This window comes from Agelaius tricolor, unplaced genomic scaffold (assembly GCF_023055355.1).
Source record: "Agelaius tricolor isolate 1412-34295 unplaced genomic scaffold, bAgeTri1.0.p SCAF_75, whole genome shotgun sequence".
NCBI classification, from domain to species: domain Eukaryota; kingdom Metazoa; phylum Chordata; class Aves; order Passeriformes; family Icteridae; genus Agelaius; species Agelaius tricolor.
The window spans coordinates 431,369-450,186 of NW_027269335.1; the positions used below are offsets into that span (position 1 = coordinate 431,369).

General features: G+C 47.0%; 1 protein-coding gene across 10 annotated transcripts in view; it reads left to right on the plus strand.

The window, feature by feature from the left end:
* HDAC4 (histone deacetylase 4) overlaps positions 1-18,818 on the plus strand; it is a 182,519-nt gene that overhangs the window by 136,688 nt on the left and 27,013 nt on the right. For all 10 annotated transcript variants that reach the window (XM_071418104.1, XM_071418105.1, XM_071418095.1 and 7 more), the window contains 5 exons: positions 3,004-3,261; positions 4,914-5,100; positions 12,400-12,533; positions 13,834-13,954; positions 17,240-17,286. In XM_071418104.1, the coding sequence (XP_071274205.1) occupies positions 3,004-3,261; positions 4,914-5,100; positions 12,400-12,533; positions 13,834-13,954; positions 17,240-17,286 (747 nt within the window). The remainder of the gene's footprint in view (positions 1-3,003; positions 3,262-4,913; positions 5,101-12,399; positions 12,534-13,833; positions 13,955-17,239; positions 17,287-18,818) is intronic.

Below are 18,818 nucleotides of genomic sequence, written 5' to 3' on the forward strand. Positions count from 1 at the left end.
GAGAGGATGGTATGGAGTGATGGGCATGGCGATGGTCAGAGGTTGGATTTGATGGTCTTGGAGATCTTCTCCATCCTTAATGACTCTGTGGTTCTATTTATCACATCTACTGGACAAACCCAATGCTAGCTGAAATGTCACTAGTGAAAAATATAGCTTTTCTTCCCCTCATGAAATGTTCCACAGAAAAATGATGAACTCTTTGGTTTCCCCTGTATTTATGACCTGACTTCGCTCTGTGGGTTTTTTTTTCTTTTTTGCTGTGGTGTTTTTTTGTTTCTTTTTTTGGTTTTTTGGGGTTTTTTTTGGACTTTGGTTTTGGGGTTTATTTTTTGTTCTTTTGGGTTTTTTTTTGTTTTGTTTTTTGTTTTTTGGTGGGGGTTTTTTGTTTGTTTTTTTTGTTGGGTTTTTTGTTGTTGTTGTTGTTGCTGTTGTGTTTTGGTGGGGGTTTTTTGTTTGTTTGGTTGGTTTTTGTTTGGTTTGTTTTTTGGGTTTGATTTTTTTTTTTTTAATTTCTGTTCTTTGTATTTCAAAGCTGTGGAGGAGAAATCTTGCCAGCTGCATGGAGCCTTTTAAAAATGCTTGTGACTAGAGAGCTGTAATTTATTCCGGAGTGAAGTCGTTGTCTGCCCGGGGCTGGAGAGGCAGTGCCTTTACCAGAGGTTTATGGTGGCAGCTTGTGACAGCCAGAGGCCACTGGGTATGAAAACAGAGGAGTAACCTCGTGGCAGAGGAAGCCAGACAGCTAATTAAGGGATGGAGAGGTTATTTATGGTGCTTTGTGCTTACTATTTCAGATATATTTACAAGCATTCTCAGTGCTACCATTCCAGCCAGCCCCTCGCACTTTTATTCCCTCGGATTTTAAATGGCACGAGCACGTGCTCGTAAAACTGCACACATGGAAGGTTTTTAGGGAGTTTGGATGGGCCTGGCATGCAGATACTGAGTGTTTTATGTGGAATTTGTTGTAAGAAAGTGTCTTCTGTGCAAAATCTTCCTTTGCAACAACTGGAACTAGTGGCAGGCCAGGAGATTCCCTTTGCAGACAGAATGTCTGAAATGTCCTTGCCATTGACCACTTGGTCTTCTCAGCCTTCACCGTGGCTGTCATTTAATTCCTACATTTTTAAGGAGTAGGAATAATTTAAAACTTCCAGGGAACTACACTGCCTCTCATTCCCATTAGGTATGACAGTGGCACTGTAAGTTATTTTTCCCAGCAATTACCTCGTGCAGTTCAGAAGTTCAAAAGGCATTAAGTTCAAAAGCTTGAGACCTTCGATCCAAGCAGGAAAAAAAAAAAAACCAAAACAAGCAGCAGATGCTTTATGATAATTTAATTATCTTTAAAACAGATAATATTCATCAAGCCTAAGAGGGCTTAAAGAAAATTGGTAGAAGAACTTTTAGCTTAATGTGGTTTGGTTATTCAGTGTGTGTTATAAGGAATTAAACTGGGGGGGGGGGCAGGGGAACCTCACAAAAATCCTTGAGGGGTTTTGATCCCTGAATCTTTGCAGGGACCTCCTGAGGTCACTGAAGGCAATGTCCTCCCTCTAACAGGTTGCCCAAGGATCTCCAAGGATGGAGATTCCAAAACCTCTATGAAGAACCTGTTCAAGTGTTTGACCAACCTCACAGGGAAAAAAAAAAAGTTTTATTGTGTTCAGAAAGAATTTTATGAATTTTAATTTGTGCCCATGGCCTTCTGTCCCATCACCTGTGAGTGCAACCTATGAGAGTCCCATGGACTTAAGGATGTCCAGGTCTTTTAAGTGGTAATTCCTTCACCAAGGGAAGTTTTCCTCGTTCAAGACTTTTCCTCTGATGTCAGAGTTTCAGAGATTCCTGAAGGATTGTCTTAAAAAAGGCATTAATTCTATCTCATGTGCCACCAGGTGCCTTCCCTCATTCAGCAGTGGCACCAGGATCTCCTTAGCCTTCCTCTTTTCTTTCTTCATGTCCCTTGCCAGATTCAACTCCATTCCTGCCCCTCTGCCTTGCTTAGGTTATATGGCAGAGCCTTCTTTCCTGCTTTTGGGGGAGAAAAAGGCTTAGCTCCAGATTGGAGCCACTGTTCTTCAAAGAGCAAGTTACTGACAAATAGTCCCTCCTCCTGCATGTGTTCAATAACCATGTTTTGATTTAGCTTTATTAGATTTAAAATCAATATTGCTTACCATACCGATGACCTAATCCTCATTAAACCTTGCCCTGACAACTTTCAAAGTGCAGCAGTTTCTTTATAAGCCTGTGAAACAGGGGCAGCCTGAGCTCTTTGAAAGGGAGGAAATGGATTGGTTTTCCTACTCTGGAGTTGAAAACAGGTCACATTTGGGGTTTTTTTTTATATCCCAAATAAAAATCGTAAGCAGTCTGAGACACAGAACTGTGAATTTTATCTTGCCAAAGAACTTACAAAAAGCCTGAGTGAATTACAGTGAAAATTAAATTGTTCCTTTAGGTTTAGGAGCTCTTCTCTGAGATGTTTACTGTGTCTGCTTAGGAAGGTCAGGTTAGAACAATGCTGCTCTTGAGGTTTGCTCTCAGCTGCATGTCCTGACCTTCCTCTTAACCAGCTCCATAAGAGTACAGAATTTCAAGTAATCATTATTTCAGACTCACAGAAAAAATTCAGGGAGTGATTTGAGGTGATGTTGAGCAAACAGGCAGCAAAAGCCCCTTTGGAGGGTTTGTGTCCCCCGTATTCTTTCAGAATTTAATTGCCAAACATCTCGATGGCTGCTCTGTGGGTTTGTGAATGGAGTAGCATCTGCAGATGTGCAGGAACAAGAGGCTCTTATTCCTTCAGAGAGAGGATGAAGTGGAAAATAAGGGGGTGTCATCACTCGGGACAAGGGATTTGGGAGCCCTCGATGCCAGGGTTACCCTGACCTTAATACACAATAACTCAGAGCTGCTCCTTCCCGCCAGCCTGGAGAGCAGAGCGCGCTTTCCCCACGGTGGGAGGCAGCTCTGATGGGTTTGTGTTTCTTTCAGATCATCTCCAAGCCCGCCGAGCCAGCGCGGCAGCATGAGAGCCACCCCGAGGAGACGGAAGAGGAGCTGCGCGAGCACCAGGCGCTGCTGGAGGAGCCCTACGGCGAGCGGGCCGCGGGCCACAAGGAGCCCCCAGCGCTGGCCAGCCTGGTGCAGGTCAAACAGGAGCCCATCGAGAGCGACGAGGAGGAGGCAGAGCCCCAGCAGGAGCTGGAGGCCGGGCAGAGGCAGGCGGAGCAGGAGCTGCTGTTCCGCCAGGTCTGGCGCCTGCATGGTTGGGAGACGCGGGTTTGGGCTTGGAAGTCACCTCGTGGTGCTCTGAGGGGAAACAGCTCCTGAGGGCTGGCTGGCTACAGGAACCCCATGTAAAATCAGCTGATTCCTTCCCTGGAGTCACCTGCCAGGAGGATTAGTTGGTTACAGGAACCCCATGTAAAATCAAGTGATTCCTTCCCTGGACTCACCTACCAGGAACCCCATGTAAAATCAGCTGATTCCTTCCCTGGAGTCACCTATCAGGAGGGTTGGTTGGTTACAGGAACCCCATGTAAAATCCCAGGGGACTGTATTTTGGTTTAATGATTTAAAACTAATTTCTCCAGACAAAGACTGTGGTGGTGTTTGCAGGGGTCCCAGGATGAGGGAAGAGACAAGAATGTCGACTCCATGTTTCAGAAGGCTGATTTATTATTTTATGATATATATTAAAACTCTACTAAAAGAATAGAAGAAAGGATTTCATCAGAAGGCCAGCTAAGAATAGAATAGGAAAGAATGATAACAAAGGCTTGTGACTGACTGAGACAGTCCAAGTCAGCTGGGCTGTGATTGGCCATTAATTAGAAACAACCACATAAGACCAGTCACAGATCCACCTGTTGCATTCCACAGCAGCAGATACTCATTTTTACATTTTGTTTCTGAGGCCTCACAGTTTCTCAGGAGAAAAAAATCCTAAAGAAAGGATTTTCATGAAACATGTCTGTGACAAAACACTGCACATAAGGGAACAGGGGACAAGTGGAGGGTGTTCCTGCTTCAGAATTAGAGAACCTGGAGCCTCCAACCAGGCTCACTTTTGAGGGAAAACACCTGAGGCTTGTGGATTGCAGGTGATAAATCCAATAACAAGGGAGCACAGTGTAGTGGAGCTGGTCTATTTCCTCCAGGAATGTCATTGGGATGTTGCTCAGGAAATACACTTGCCCAAGAAAGCTGTGGCCACCTCATCCCTGGAAGTGTCCAAGGCCAGGTTGGATGGGGCTTGGAGAAACCTGGGATAGTGGGAGGTGTCCCTGCCCATGGCAGAGATGAGCTTTAAGGCCCAAACCATCCTGGGATTTTCTAATTCTGAGTTGGTGATGATGGACCATTATTAGTGATACCATTCCTCTGAAGGTGAAGCCTCTCCACCTTAATCCTGAATCCATGGTCACACCTCTGAAGTCTTTAAAATAGTATCTCCTTTGCCACTGTTTTGCCTCAGAGCAGGAGGGAATTTACAGAGGGAATGGGATGGAACAGCCATCCCTTCTGACCAGGAGGCTGTCCAGCTGATGGTGTGGCTGCAGAGAGAACCAGCTCAGTTCAGAGCTCCCTGTCCAGCCTGGGATCCAGTTCAGTGGGACTCGTTCCATGGCCTGGACTGTTTCACTGTTAAATGTCCCAAAGCAGTGGGGTGGGAGCACAGGGGGAGGAAGATGAGGGAGCTGTGGGGCAGGATGGAGCTGCCCCTGGCAGTGACCCTGCCAGTGTGCAGCAGGCTCAGGCTGGGGCTCCGTGTGTTGTGCCTGTCTGAAACGTCACATCTTCCTTTGCTGCACGTGAGGGAAAGGAGTCCAAGCCTGGGAGCCTTCACAAACCCTTTTGGGAAGGCCCTCTCAGCAACTGCCTGCTTCTCTTGCCCACAGCAAGCCCTGCTCCTGGAGCAGCAGCGGATTCACCAGCTGAGGAACTACCAGGCGTCGCTGGAGGCGGCCGGCATGCCCGTGTCCTTCGGGGGACACCGGCCCCTGTCCCGGGCACAGTCCTCCCCTGCCTCAGCCACCTTCCCCATGTCCGTGCAGGAGCCTCCCACTAAGCCAAGGTTCACAACAGGTGAGCTTTTGGGGGGCTCTGGGCTGGGGGGGGGGCTCTGCTCATTGGTTTGTTTTATGCTGAGCTGTTCTGTGAGGGCACGGAAAAGAGGGAATGGCTTTAGGCTGGGAGTTGTGGTAGGTGGGATATTGGAAGGAAATCCTTCCCTGTCAGGTTGCCCAGAACACTTCCAGGCAGCCCATCCCTGGAAGTGTCCAAGGCCAGGTTGGACAGGGCTTGGAGCCCCCTGGGATAGTGGAAAGTGTGCCTGCCCTACCCTCGAGGTGAGCTTTAAGGTCTCTTCCAACCCAAACCATTCCATGGAGATGATTCTGTGATTTTCTTCCCCGTCCCTGCAAATCCGTAAGCATGAGCATCTCATCCCCATTTGGGTACTCCATAACATCCTGCCTTCCTCAAGGAGCACACTGAGTCATCCCTCTTGTCCTGCTTGTCCCTTCCTCTGAGCTAAAATACCCTGCACACACAGACACAGCAAAAATACCTGCACACACACAGCAGCAGCACAGCAAAAATACCCTGCACACACAAAGCATCAAGACAGCAAAAATACCCTGCACACACACACAGAGCAGCACAGCAAAAATACCCTGCACACACACACAGAGCAAAAATACCCTGCACACACACAGAGCAGCACAGCAAAAACACCCTGCACACACACACACAGCAGAAGCACAGCAAAAATACCCTGTACACACACACAGACAGAAAAAATACCCTGCACACACACAGAGCACAGCAAAAGTACCCTGCACACACACACACAGCAGCAGCACAGCCCTGGAGCTGTGTCTCAGGCACACAGAGCAAGTCCCAGGCTGGGACAGAGCTGATTTAGAGGCAAGGCAGAGAGAGCCAGTGCTCCTCAAGGACAGAGTGCCAAACGCAATGCTGCCTCTGTTTCCCCCACCTTCTCCAGTCACTCCATAATCTTGTGCCATCAGTGTGATGGCACTCCAGGCTCCCTGCCAGCCTCCCCTCCTCCTGTCACACAGGTTGGGAAAAACCAGGTGAGCTGGTGATTTCAACTTGTCTTCAGGACACAGAGAGACCAAAGGGTGTTTGCTTACATGTGGAGGAAAATGATGAGTACAATCCTGTGTTTGTCTGGTGGAAAGCACAAGTGCAAAATAGGTGTTGATCCCCATCCCTTGGAAGTGTTCACAGCCAGGATGGAGCAGCCTGGGGTAGTGGAAGGTGTCCCTGCCTGTGACAAGGGGTGGAACAAGATGGGCTTTAAGGTCCCTCCCAGCCCAAACCACCCTGGGATTCTGTGATCTCCCCACCAAGATTTAAAACAAAAAAACTTAATTGTTCTTCCTGTATCCTGACAGCAACTTTTCTACTCCAAAATCCTTTCTGTTTCTTCAATGCCCTTAGCAACAGCTGAAAGTTGATTTTCCCTGCAACTCCTCAAGCCCTGTGCTGGGTGATGAGGACTGATTTCAAAGTCCGCCTTCTTCCCCAAATGTCAGGCTCTTACTTTGTGAATGAACAGTTTGCAACGTGATGTGTTCCCTGGGAAAAGGAAAAGAAGGGGGGGGGGAAATCCACAACGCCCAAATAAGAGCGACTCATGATGTTATTTCCCTTTCACTTCTGCTTTTATTCCATTTTTAACCTACACTTCTTGCATCACTCGGCTCAGTGCTGTGAATTGGGTTTATTTTCAGGCCCTGGTGGTGTAGTAATAGTGGCATGTTCTGTGTTCCTCAGCTCCTGGCTGCAGGCAGGGTGGGAAGCATGTGCTGGCAGTTCTGGAAAAACCCAAGGAATGGCTCAAGTTTTGCAAATCAGCCCTTTAAAGTCCCAGTTTGCTGTTAACGTTTAACCCAGAATTTCAGCAGAACTGCATTTCAAATGCAGTCAGTTCTGGCCAGATTAAAAGATTTTGGCTTTTGCCAAAGATGCAAGGAAAAGTCCCCTGGCTCAGGTCAGAGCAGATGAAACTTGAGCTTCTAATACACTTAACCCCAAACCTTGGGGCTTTAAAAACAAGAAAGCCTGGCCCTGTTTGAAGGGATTATTCATTCCTTTTCTTGCTTCCCTCCTCCTCCTCTGCCGGTAATGAAGCTGCCCAATCAATCACATGCAAGACTCTGAACATAGAAGTAAATAACATTTCCTAGCAGAGGATCTGTGTTTGACTCAGATCTGTGCCTCTGAATTTCACTCAAAATTGCAGGCAGCAGTAAGAGTGCAGATTTGAGAGCTGTGCTGCTTGGAAAAGATGCTGTTCCAGTATCAGGATTTATTTTCCTCAGAGGCAGGGTTTGAAAAACTAAAAAAGTGGCTTAAAATAAGGAGTGGAATATCACACTGCTTTTATCCAGCACTGCACAGGGTGATAAGGTGCAGAATGCTTCAGGTAGTTCACCTGTAAAATACCATTTTCACAACATTTATCCTCATTAAGATTCCAAAGACTTGACTTTTCTTTTTCCTTCAATCTCTGCATTTATGCTGGGTGAATGGAGAAGGAAAAACACAATAAAATCAGGCATTCACTGGCACTAATTAAGGTGCAAAGCATAAAGGTGAGGCCTCTGTACTAGTCCTAAAACTAGTCCTAGGTCTGGTTTAATTAACCTGCACTGTCTGCATAAGAGAAGCAGGGACAAAAGCCCACTGCCACAGGCATGGAAGCAGGAGAAAGGGGAGGAAAGGCATTTCAGCTGCTGAGCATGTGTGAGTTAAATTGCCTCATGTTTTGTTGGAGTTGTCCACAGTGGCGTGTCGGAGATTGTGTTTCTGGAGGTGGATGCTAAAGCTTAATCACCAGGATTGAGCTATTCTGTGGAAAGCAGGAAATTAAAGTCTTGGGTGTTTTTCAAAAGCAAGCAGTGCTGAAGTGCATCAGGCTTCTTTTTCCTGAGGAAAATCCATCTGGCTGATAAGTGCTTTGGAGACTGATCCTGAGGCAGAGGAATGAGGATTGGAATTGGTGTGAGGGTTTGGTGAGAGGGCTGCAGGAAGCAAACTTCATTGCATGGCCCTAATTAAGCCAACCGCAATCGCTCCGGATGGGAACACGGCCCTTGAGAGAGCAGCCATTGTCCAACAGACAAAGGAATTATTCCTCCTTTTCATGTTTGGTATATTGTACAGAAATAACACAGAGAGCTGGTGCTCTCCCTGGACTGAGTTAGCTGCAGACAGCTGGAACTTCTGGGGTTGATGTGTATTTGATTTTCCTGTCTCTCTCGGTGGCCAGCACCTGAGACTTCAAAGGTCTGGGGCAAAGAGCCGCATCCTGCAGCTCTCAAACATGATGTCCATTACTCCACATCAAAGGGAGAGCCGTGCCCTTCCTGGATCCTTCCAGCCATCAGTTTGATGTCCTGAAGCATGACATTTAATTTTCCTTCCTCCAAGAAAGCAGGTCCTTGAACTCGCCCTCTCTAGCTCCAGCAGCCCCTGTGACTTTAATGAACACTCGTGCCTGCCCTGTTCTATGCACTTGAATAAGGATCCTCAGGTTAGGCCATTAATTTGCATAGCTCCAATTATCCAGTCTCTGATCTCCTGCAAAAATGGGTCCACAAATTATTCTGATGTTCTGCATTAAAGGGTTTTTCCTTTCTGATGAAGGCATTTATTCTCTTCTGTGCAGAGCAATATAATTATCTGAACCTCAGATCATATGTTTGTTCTGCCAAGAAAAGCCAGTTGGTTTTGCTTTAGTGCTGACCTTTAAAAATTATTGTTCTTATGTCTGAAAAGAGTCTTGCTTCCAGCACCACTTCAATTAACTTGCAACAGCCAGTGTAGTTTTGTATTTTGAGCTTAAATTGCCGAGCTTCCCTTTGTGTGAGTGTGTGTGTGTGTCTGCAGCTGAGTCCCCAGCCACAGGGAGCAACTGGGAACAGCTCCCTTTACAACTGGGCTGGTTTCTAGGAAAGAGAAATGATGAGTGATTGATGCTGCTGTTATCAGTGAAGCCCTGGGAAAGGAGGAACCATTGATGAAGCAAGGTCTGTGAGCACCAGATTTGGGGTGGGATAGATTCCTTGAGTGGTTTGGGTTGGAAGGGACCTTGAAGATGATCCAGTTCCATGGGCAGGGACTCCTCACAGTGTCCCAGGCTTCTCCAAGCCCTGTCCAGCCTGACCTTAGACACTTCCAGGGATGGGACAGGCAGGGTCTCACCACCCTCACAGGGAAGAATTTCTTCCATGAATCCACTCTAAACTTCTTTTTGTTTAAGACCTTGCACTAGCTCAGTTAAACTCAGACTGGGGTGAAAGCTTTTCCTCAGGTGAACTCCAAGCTTGCCTTGGCCCAGCAGCTCCTGGTGGTGTTTGATGCTGTGAATCAAATACAAGAGACCTTGAGAGAGCTTTGCAGCACAACCTCCTCCAGCTGAACTTGGGCTGACCCGAGGGCACCAATTACCAGGGCTCTGTTCTCTCCCTGGAACCCATCCTGGTTTGGCTTTTGGGGGATATTTTTTCCCTCTGCACTCACCTACAGCAGAGCAGGGAGCTGCCAGACACCTCCCCTGAGGCTGCAGAGCTGCAAGAGCTGGAGCAGGGAGCCAAGATTCCCAGTGGCACAGTGTGCCCACGCCCAGCCAGGAGGTGGGACTGCAGCTGCAGCCGGGCCTGGGAGCCTGCAGTAGCACAGCCCCAGCTCCAGCTGCTCTCAGGGATCCCTGGGAGCTCCCAGGTTGTGCTGTGTGTCCACGCTGGAGCTGGGAGCACAGATCCAGCTGTGGTTGTGCTCACCTGGGATTCCCCCAGATGCTCTCAGTTGGGCTGCACATCCTTGGACATCAGGGGCTGGGACTGCCTCCTGGCACTGCTGCCTTCAGAGGCTCTGGATTCTCATCTAGACCTTTGCATTCCATAGAAATCATGGAAAACCTTGGGGTGGAAAGGACCTGAAAGGTTATCTGGTTTTAAGTCTCTGCCATGGGCAGGGACACCTTCCACTAGCCCAGGCTGCTCCAACTGGGCCTTGGGCACTGCCAGGGATCCAGGGGCAGCCACAGCTGCTCTGGGCACCTGTGCCAGGGCCTGCCCACCCTGCCAGGGAACAATTCCTAATTCCCAATATCCCATCCAGCCCTGCCCTCTGGCAGTGGGAGCCATTCCCTGTGTCCTGTCCCTCCATCCCTTGTCCCCAGTCCCTCTCCAGCTCTCCTGGAGCCCCTTTAGGCCTCTGAGGTGTCCCTGGAGCCTTCTCCTGTCCAGGTGAGCACCCCCAGCCCTTGGATCAACTCATACAAATATTTCTTGCAAGAAACCCTTTTCTTGGGGAAAAAAACCCCAAACCAACCAATTTTTATTCTGTTTTCTGGAGCTTCCACCTGAAGGAAGGAAAGGTGGATTTCAACATTTGACTTCACATCTTCCGCTCAAGAGAAATTATTAAATCTCTTCTGTCACTGGGAGGGACCTGCTGTTGGCTATGGAATCCAAACTTCCCCTCCAAAATTGTAGCCAGGCAACTCTGGGGTGTGAATCAGAGCCTCTTGTGCTGCTGTCATGCTGCAAATCCCCGGGAATGCAGGGGGATTGAGCTACCCCAGCTCCCCCTCGTTGGGCTGAGCACCTCCCTGCAGTTATACTAGGACAAGACAGGGAATGTTTGTACTGATTCTAAGTGTGCAAATGGGGTGATAGATGCATTTGGGAAATTAGGGGAAGAAAGAGATTTATATTAACCTGCAGGGGAAAGATGTTAGCTCCTGAGAGCTTAATCTCTGGCCTATTGGAAGTGGTGAACTGTTGTCTTATATAGCACAAGTTCTGTTATCATTATAGTGCAAGGATTCCATGCCACCAGAGTTTACACACCTCCTCGAGGTTTCTCGTGGGCATCTCCTCTAAGCACTGACTCTTCTTGGTCCTTGCAGTAGTCATCATCTGACTCCAGTTCCCACTAATCCACTCTTTTATATCACTGTTCATATTGACTACAGGTGTGGCCTGTTCCTAATCCTTAATAATTGGTTCAGCTGCAACTTGTTGGGGGATAAGATTACATTCCATACCACCTTCCTTTACCCATACTGTATTCCCCTGCAATTCCCCCTTTTTCTTTTAACCACAGAGTTGCAGTGTTTCCAGAAGTACATATTCAAAGAAATTAACATTTTGACATATTTGTACATTTCATTTAGAACTAAGAGTTATACAAGTGTTCAAACAGCATATTATAGTACAGACATATATATATATATTTCTAAATGTTACTTCAGTTCTATAGCTTTTCCCAGTTTACAAGGCACTTATCTTCAAGGTCTTTTACACTCATATTTAACAAACACCAATAGCTGTAATTGATATATTTTGCCAATAGTTTAGTACTCAAATCCTGCTTCCCCGAATCCATGGGGCAATAGAACTTAGCCCTGAATCCTTTTTCTCCCAAATCATGTCGGGGTCACCATTTTTTCTCTTATATATCAAGAGTTCTATTATCATTATAGTGCAAGGGCTCCACACCACCAGAGTTTTCGTGCCTCCTTGATGTTTCTCATAGGCAGCTCCTCTAAGCACTGACTCTTCTTGGTCCTTACAGTGGGTGTCTGACTCCTGAGCCCACCAATCCACTCTTTTATAACACTGTTCTTATTGGCTACAGGTGTGGCCTGTTAAGATCAGGCCTGTTCCTAATCTTTAGTAATTGGTCCAGCTGCAACTCGTTGGGGGAATAAGATTACATTCTATACCACCTTCATTTACCCATACTGTATCCCCCTACAGTGAACTTACCAAAAAAGTTAGCAATAATACACATCAAGGCAGGGTGGGGGAGGTGATAGGAAACTAGGCTGATGAAGAAGCTGGGAAAGCTGCATTTTTGCCAAAAATCTCTGAGATGCTCCCTTTGCTCCCAGTAACTGCACCACTGCCAGAGAAACTGTCTTTGCTACCAGAGAAACCTGCCCAGGTGGGTGCTAAAGGCCACAATTAGCAAATAGGGCACGAGCTGCGTGTGAAACACAGCCAGGAGGAATGCCTTGGTCCTTCTGGGTGTGATCCCAAGCTCTGGAGGTGTTTTGGCAGCCAGGGGAAAAGCCCCAGATCCCATTCCTGGGTGTCATATAGGTGTCATCCCCCCTGGCGTTTCATTTCACATCTTGGTGCTGATTTTGCTTCTCCTGTCCCTTGAGGATTTCCATGGGAAGGGGAGGGTGCAGCTTTGGGCTTTCAGTTCTCTGACAGTTCTGGCCTAGAACCATTGACTCCACAGTGCAAAATACCTTTTTTTTCTCCTCCCTCAAACTGGCAAGTTTTTGGTGTTTTTTTTTTTAACCCAAGAGCAATTCTGTCCCCTGTGCTGCAGGCCTTGTGTATGACACCTTGATGCTGAAGCACCAGTGCACCTGTGGAAACACCAACAGCCACCCTGAGCACGCAGGCAGGATCCAGAGCATCTGGTCCAGGCTCCAGGAGACGGGGCTGAGGGGCAAGTGTGAGGTAAGGGAAATACCAGAACAGGCCACATGGCTGCTTTTAGTAGTGTTATTAATATTATTACAACATTATTATTATTAGTAGTATTATATTACTATTCTATTACTGTTATGCCAAAGAAAAGAGCAAGATATGATGTAACCCTCTCATTTGTTATCCCTTCCAATTATTCCAGCAAAAGCAACAGCTTTTCTGTGCTTTAATAACTTTTTTTTTTTGTATTCTTTAATAAGTAATGGTCAAGCTATGCTGTAAAAAGACTTGGGGGTAGGAGGAAGGCACTGAGCACCATTCCATCACAAGAGGTTAAATTAGATTTATTTGATGTATTTTAAGAGCAGGTAAATGGAGAGAAAAGCTTAGTTATTAAACAGAAAGAATGAAGATTAATAATAAAAATTAACGAATGGTTATTAGTTCCAACTAACAGCAGTGGTGATAAATGGGGTTATAAGTGTGTGTTCATCAATTCTTTGAGCACCTGAGAGGGCTGAATCCCAGAGCATAAATATTCCAGCAATGTCAGGATGGGGCTGGGAATGTTCCCGAGCCATCAGATAAGACATCCACGTGGTGGCAGCATTGCCATTGCCTAAATTTCCCTGTCCTGCCCTCCTTTATCCCTTTCAAACCTGTCTCTGTCTGTGGATACCCATTTAATCGAATTTTGGGATTATTTGGGACCAAATGAACCTCATTGCTAATTGCCTGGCCTCCTCAGTGGGTGTTAGAGATGTTCTCCAATGTATTAAGTTTGTGACTGTAAGATCCCAGGCAGTATTATTGTCCTTAATTTCCTGTTGATTTCCTTAAAGAAAATTTATTTTCCTTAATTTCTGTGCTTACCTTGGTGCTTTTGGTTGCTCTCACCATGTTTATGATCTTCACCTGCTTTCCAGCTGTTTCCCTCCTGACCACTGGTGGCTATCAGCCTCACCCGACTCTTCTTTTTTTCCAAAAACAGTAAATTTCTGCCATAATTCCCTGCTGGCTTTCTTCAAGCTCTGCCCTGCCATTTCCAGGATGCACTCCCTTGTCTCTCTGGTCACCTTTCCTTCACCCCCACCACCTCCTGCCAGCACCTGTCTCAAAATTTCCTTCTTTATCTTGACTGGATCTGAAGATGACTTTCCATGTCGAGCAGATAAATGTTGCGAGTAAGGGATTAACCCAAAACCTGAATTTCTCCACCGCAGGACCCATTTTGGCGTTTTGCTGTCTGTCTTGATGGCTTGCTGAGGGGACAGAAAAGAGAGCCAAGCCCTCAGCAGTGATTTCAGCAGCCTTTTCCTTCCCCTTGCAGTGCATCCGTGGCAGGAAGGCGACGCTGGAGGAGCTGCAGACGGTTCACTCGGAAGCGCACACGCTGCTCTACGGCACAAACCCTCTGAACAGGCAGAAACTGGACAGCAAGAAGCTTCTAGGTACCATTCCCTGGGGGGACACACCCCTTCCTGACCCCTGGCTGAGGTGCTGGGTTCCATCCTTGGCCCTGTGCATCTCCAAGAGGATTGTTCCCAGCTCCGTGCATAGGATCCATCTCCCTCTCTTCAGGCAGACCCCTAAACCCTAGAGAGCTTAAACCTCCTTTCTTTGATGTCTTCAGAACATAAATGGATGTTTTCCTGAGGAGGAAAGATAGTTCAGGCAGTTTGTTTCATCCTTGGGCACTCTGGGTGTTAGATAGTTGTCCATGGCTAGGGAAGGAACTGGAGCACACTCCCAAGGATTTGGATCTGCAGCCCCCAGCCAGCTGCACAGGCATCAACAAACCCCTGGCAGCTTTGGACAGTCAGCAAGAGAGATGCAGGGGCCTCAACATTTGTTTAATGTGGACTGGGATTGTTTATCCCTTTCACTGGAGACCAAATCTTCCTGAAACAGGGCCGTGTCTGTTGGAAAATACAGACAAAAATACAAAAAAAAAAAAAAAAAAAAAACAAAAAAACCCAAACCTATATTTTCCCAGCAGAAATTCTAAGGGATGCATATTCAGATAGCCAAACAACATGGATTTTAGCACCTCTGTGGAGTCATCATCACCTCCCTTTACTTCCTGCCTTTTTGCAGCAGCAGGCTGGAGGGACAATTTAGGAAGTTGCCACGTGGGGATCTGAGAAAAAAAAAAAACAACAAAAAGAACAGAAAAACCAACCTAAAAAACGGTTTCTGGAACGTTGAGATGTTGAGAAAGTTTATTTTGGGATTAGCCTGATTTTGGATGATGTAAAAAGAGGTTTAACTCAGTGGCCTTTGAAATGTAGTGGTCACAGCAAAGGAGCTGGAAAGATTTTGCTCAGTGTGTCCATGAGCTCCCAGAGAGGGAAGCCATTAGGCAGTGGTTAAACACACAATTAGCACGGTATTTATAGCTCACTTCCCACCTCTTTAAGGCCAGAGAACCCAAAAGTAGACACCTCCAGCTGAATGATAGCTCCATTAGGATGTAAACTTTCAGGAATTTATGATGTCATATGCTCGGGAGTGGAAAACCCACAGCCCGAAGGAGCTTTGGTCAATCTTCCCTGGGATATCTGAGAAAATTCTCTTGGGATACTTTTCCACTTCCTCTTTGGCTCTGGGCAGGATCTGTCTCAGCAGTGCCACAGATGCCTTTGGAGATAGAGTTGATTTGGAATGCATTTTTGGGGGGACACCCAAACTGCTGAACCATTCCTGATGGTTTCTGTAGAGAACCTGTGGGGGAAGCAGCCCTTGCTCTGCCTCTGCTCCTGTAGTTCTGTGCCCACCATGGTTTCCATCACTCCTTTTAGAGTGTCTGCAGAGGTCAACTTTAATCCTATAGAGAAGAGAAATTCCAAGGGCTTTCCAGCACAGAACATTCCCTGTTTGGATACAACTTGCAGAAGAGCCCCGAAGCTGCGGGAGGTCAGGTCCTCAAGGGTCTCCAGTAGGAGGGGATGTGCAGTAGCTCTTAACTGGGCTTAGAGCTGCTTTCCTAAGCCCACCTGGCACCATCCTAGCCTGGAGATGCTGACAGTGGCACTGGCTGCCAGCCCACATCACCCCCTTCCTCTCCCGGTGGCTTCCACAGGGCAGGACCTGAGCAAGGAGCTCATGTGGAGAGGGGAATGTGCCTGTTAGAAGCCCCTCCTTCAGCTGTTCTCTCCCGTTGGGGGTTTAAAAGGCTTTCAAATTTACAAACCAGCTTCGTGGGGTTCTTTGAAACGCCTTAGAGGGTGGGTTTAGGGCGGGTTTGAACGCTGAGGGCAAAGCTTTGTGTGAGGTTTAGGGATGCAAATGGGAGTTTGTTAGGGCTGAGTGTCTTGGCAGGTGTCTGATGACTCCGTGTAAACTCTTGGCCTTTGATACCTCTGTGAAGAAGAAAAAAGCCTGAGAAACCTCAGCCTGAAAGGGAAAAGGCTTTTCAGGACACAGGATGTTTCTTGTTAAGCTTCTGCAAATGAAGAGGGGCATGTGCCTTCATGGAATCACAGAATCCCAGAACGGTTTGGGTGGGAAGGGAGCTTAAAACTCATCCAGTGCCACCCCTGCCATGGGCAGGGACACCTTTCACTATCCCAGGCTGCTCCAAGCCCCATCCAGCCTGGCCTTGGGCACTTCCAGGGATCCAGGGGCAGCCACAGCGGCTCTGGGCACCCTGTGCCAGGGCCTCACTGCCCTCCCAGGGAACAATTCCTTCCCAATATCCCATCCATCCCTACCTTCTTTTAGTTTAAATCCATTCCCCCTTGTCCTGTCAAGGATACAAAGGACAAACCCAAGTCTCCCTGGACAGTGGAAACACTTGGAACCTGTTGGACAAGTTAAAACTTAGGCAAATAAGGCTGCTTTTAATTTGTGGGGAGCAATCCTAAATTGTTGTCAAGAAGACAAATAGGGAAATAATGGGTGGATTAGCAGTGAGAGATGTGACAGGAGGCAGGATGATCTAAGAACTTCCATGTGGATCTAATCAAGGAGGGCATCTCACTTGGAGCTCAGATGAGTCCAGATGCATGAACTCCTCTCTCAGGAACAGAATCCCAAAGGTTTGAGTGGGAATGGACCTTAAAGCCCATCCCATTCCACCTCCTGCCATGGGCAGGAACACCTTCCACCAGACCAGGTTGCTCAGGGCCCCACAGAATTTGTTCACACACCACCCAATAATTTGCTCACACACGAGCCCAGAGAGCGATGCTACATTTCCTACAGATTCAAAATTAGCCCTGCAGATGGTTTTCTCAATTTTTCTCACATTCTCCTTGTTGGTTTTGCTATTTCAGTCAAAACACATGTTTTTTCTTTGCTTGCCACTGGTTTATTTTTCTGTCTTCCTCTTTTATGAAGCCCATGCTCTCCAAAGTCATCTAGTAACTGCAGATGAGTGACAATTGGGGTGTTTTTATCATTTCCTGCCCTCCCTCAGTGGGAAAGGGTTAAAGTGCACATCTGAGAAGACACACTGAGTGATTGTTGGTGGCATCTTCCTCGTGTATAGTCTCAAAATATCAGACAACACCCACACCTTGCTTAAAAACGAGTGGTTTATAGACAGCTTTTGCAGGAGCCTAAGTGTGTACATTGTGTGTGTATGTGTTGTAACAGGGCTGGGTGAAAATGGGAAGAAAACCCCCAGGAAGAAATGTGTGAGTTTGTGTGCTTGAAAAGATTGCAGAGTTGCCACAAAGTTGGCCCCAGAGTCTGGTGACCTTTGTGCCTCACAGGTTTCTTGTCCCCCCCAGGTTCCTTAACGTCGATGTTTGTCAGGCTGCCTTGCGGTGGTGTCGGGGTGAGTACCTCCCTTTAATGTGTAAATAATGTCCTGTTTGTTCTCCTCCTGCTCCCCTCAGCACCAAAAATTGCTGCTCTGCATTCCAGGGTGGGTAATTGCAGCCAGATGCTGCCCCTGAGCAGGGGCTGCCACGGCCTCATGTGCCTTTCTTCAAAAGCTGCCGCAGCATTTCGGGGCTGCTCTGGAGAGCCCAAGCATGAGGGACACTCAGAGGCATGGTCAGGAGGAAAAACCTCATTTCCCGGCCTGGGATGTTCACTGGTGAAGCAGCCCTTGCATCCCAAAGTGCTTTTTTTCCTGTGGAAAGCAGGACATGCTAGTGCTCCATCCTCAGTCTCAGGGCTCCGCAGCAGGTGGGAAATGTGGCCATGAAATAGGACAATATTTGGGAATGTACTTGTTCCTGTGAATAGCAGGTTTGCTGTTTCTCTGCCCTGGAATGAAACAGCATTTGGTATCTTTTATTCTCCAGCTCCAGGATAATCCACGTGGATTCTCCAGGAGGTGACGAAAATGCCCCTCCATCCCTCATGGAAAAGCTGAGTGTTACTTTTCAGCTGTCAAATTTCCATATAATCAGGCTTTTTGCTGTTGTTTGTTCCCATAAAGCTGAAAAAAAACCAAACCCCAAATACCTTGTTTTGAAGGTTTTCTTGTTTTCCTTTGAAGCCTGAAAGCTTAAAAGTTTCCCTTTCAAGTAGGACTTTCTGCTCCAGAGTTTCTGTGGAGGGTGACTGGACAGAAAATCGTGGAGAACAGGAAGGGGAAAAGAATGAGAAGAGACAATAAAAGGCATTGTGTTTGAAAATTCACAGTGGTAGTTCTGCTGCATAATTGTAGCTCATGAGGTTGAATTTTCAAGGTCTGGATTCTGTTATGGAAATGAAACAAAATTGTTTTCTTCCTGAGTCTTTGCAAAATCGCTGCTTTGAAAATTATCCCGTCAGAAAAAAAAAAAAAAAAAAGAATAATCGTCGTTTATTCGTACCGCCACTCGTGGAGATATTTTATTTTGTATTGTAAATATGCTGCAGTCGCCTAATTCATGGCAAATTTTTGGCCAGAGCTTAAAAGGTTTGGATTTACTCTGCCCTGCAGTCAGGCATGCCATTCAAAGCAAAAAAAAAAAAAATTATCATTTGCAAATGAAGACTGAATGGTAACAAGTAGAGACAGTGTCTGAGCCCAGCACGGGCCCAGCAGTCTTGCATTAAATCCCAAATCAGGGCAGGAAACGCCTCGGTGCTGGTATTCCTGATATGCTCTCAATAAAGATGCTGCTTGGTTGTCTCCACAGACCCCTGATATTGAATATTTGCTGACTCTGGTGCAGAGTTTTAGCAATCCTATCAGCAAAACCTGTGCCAGGGCCTCCCCACCCTCCCAGGGAACAATTCCTTCCCAATATCCCACCTCACCCTGCCCTCTCTCAGTGGGAAGCCATTCCCCATTGTTTGCCAGATATTTTTCAGAGGGCAAACATGATGTCATCAAGTCAAAAGGAAAGGAAAAGAAAATGAAGAATCAGT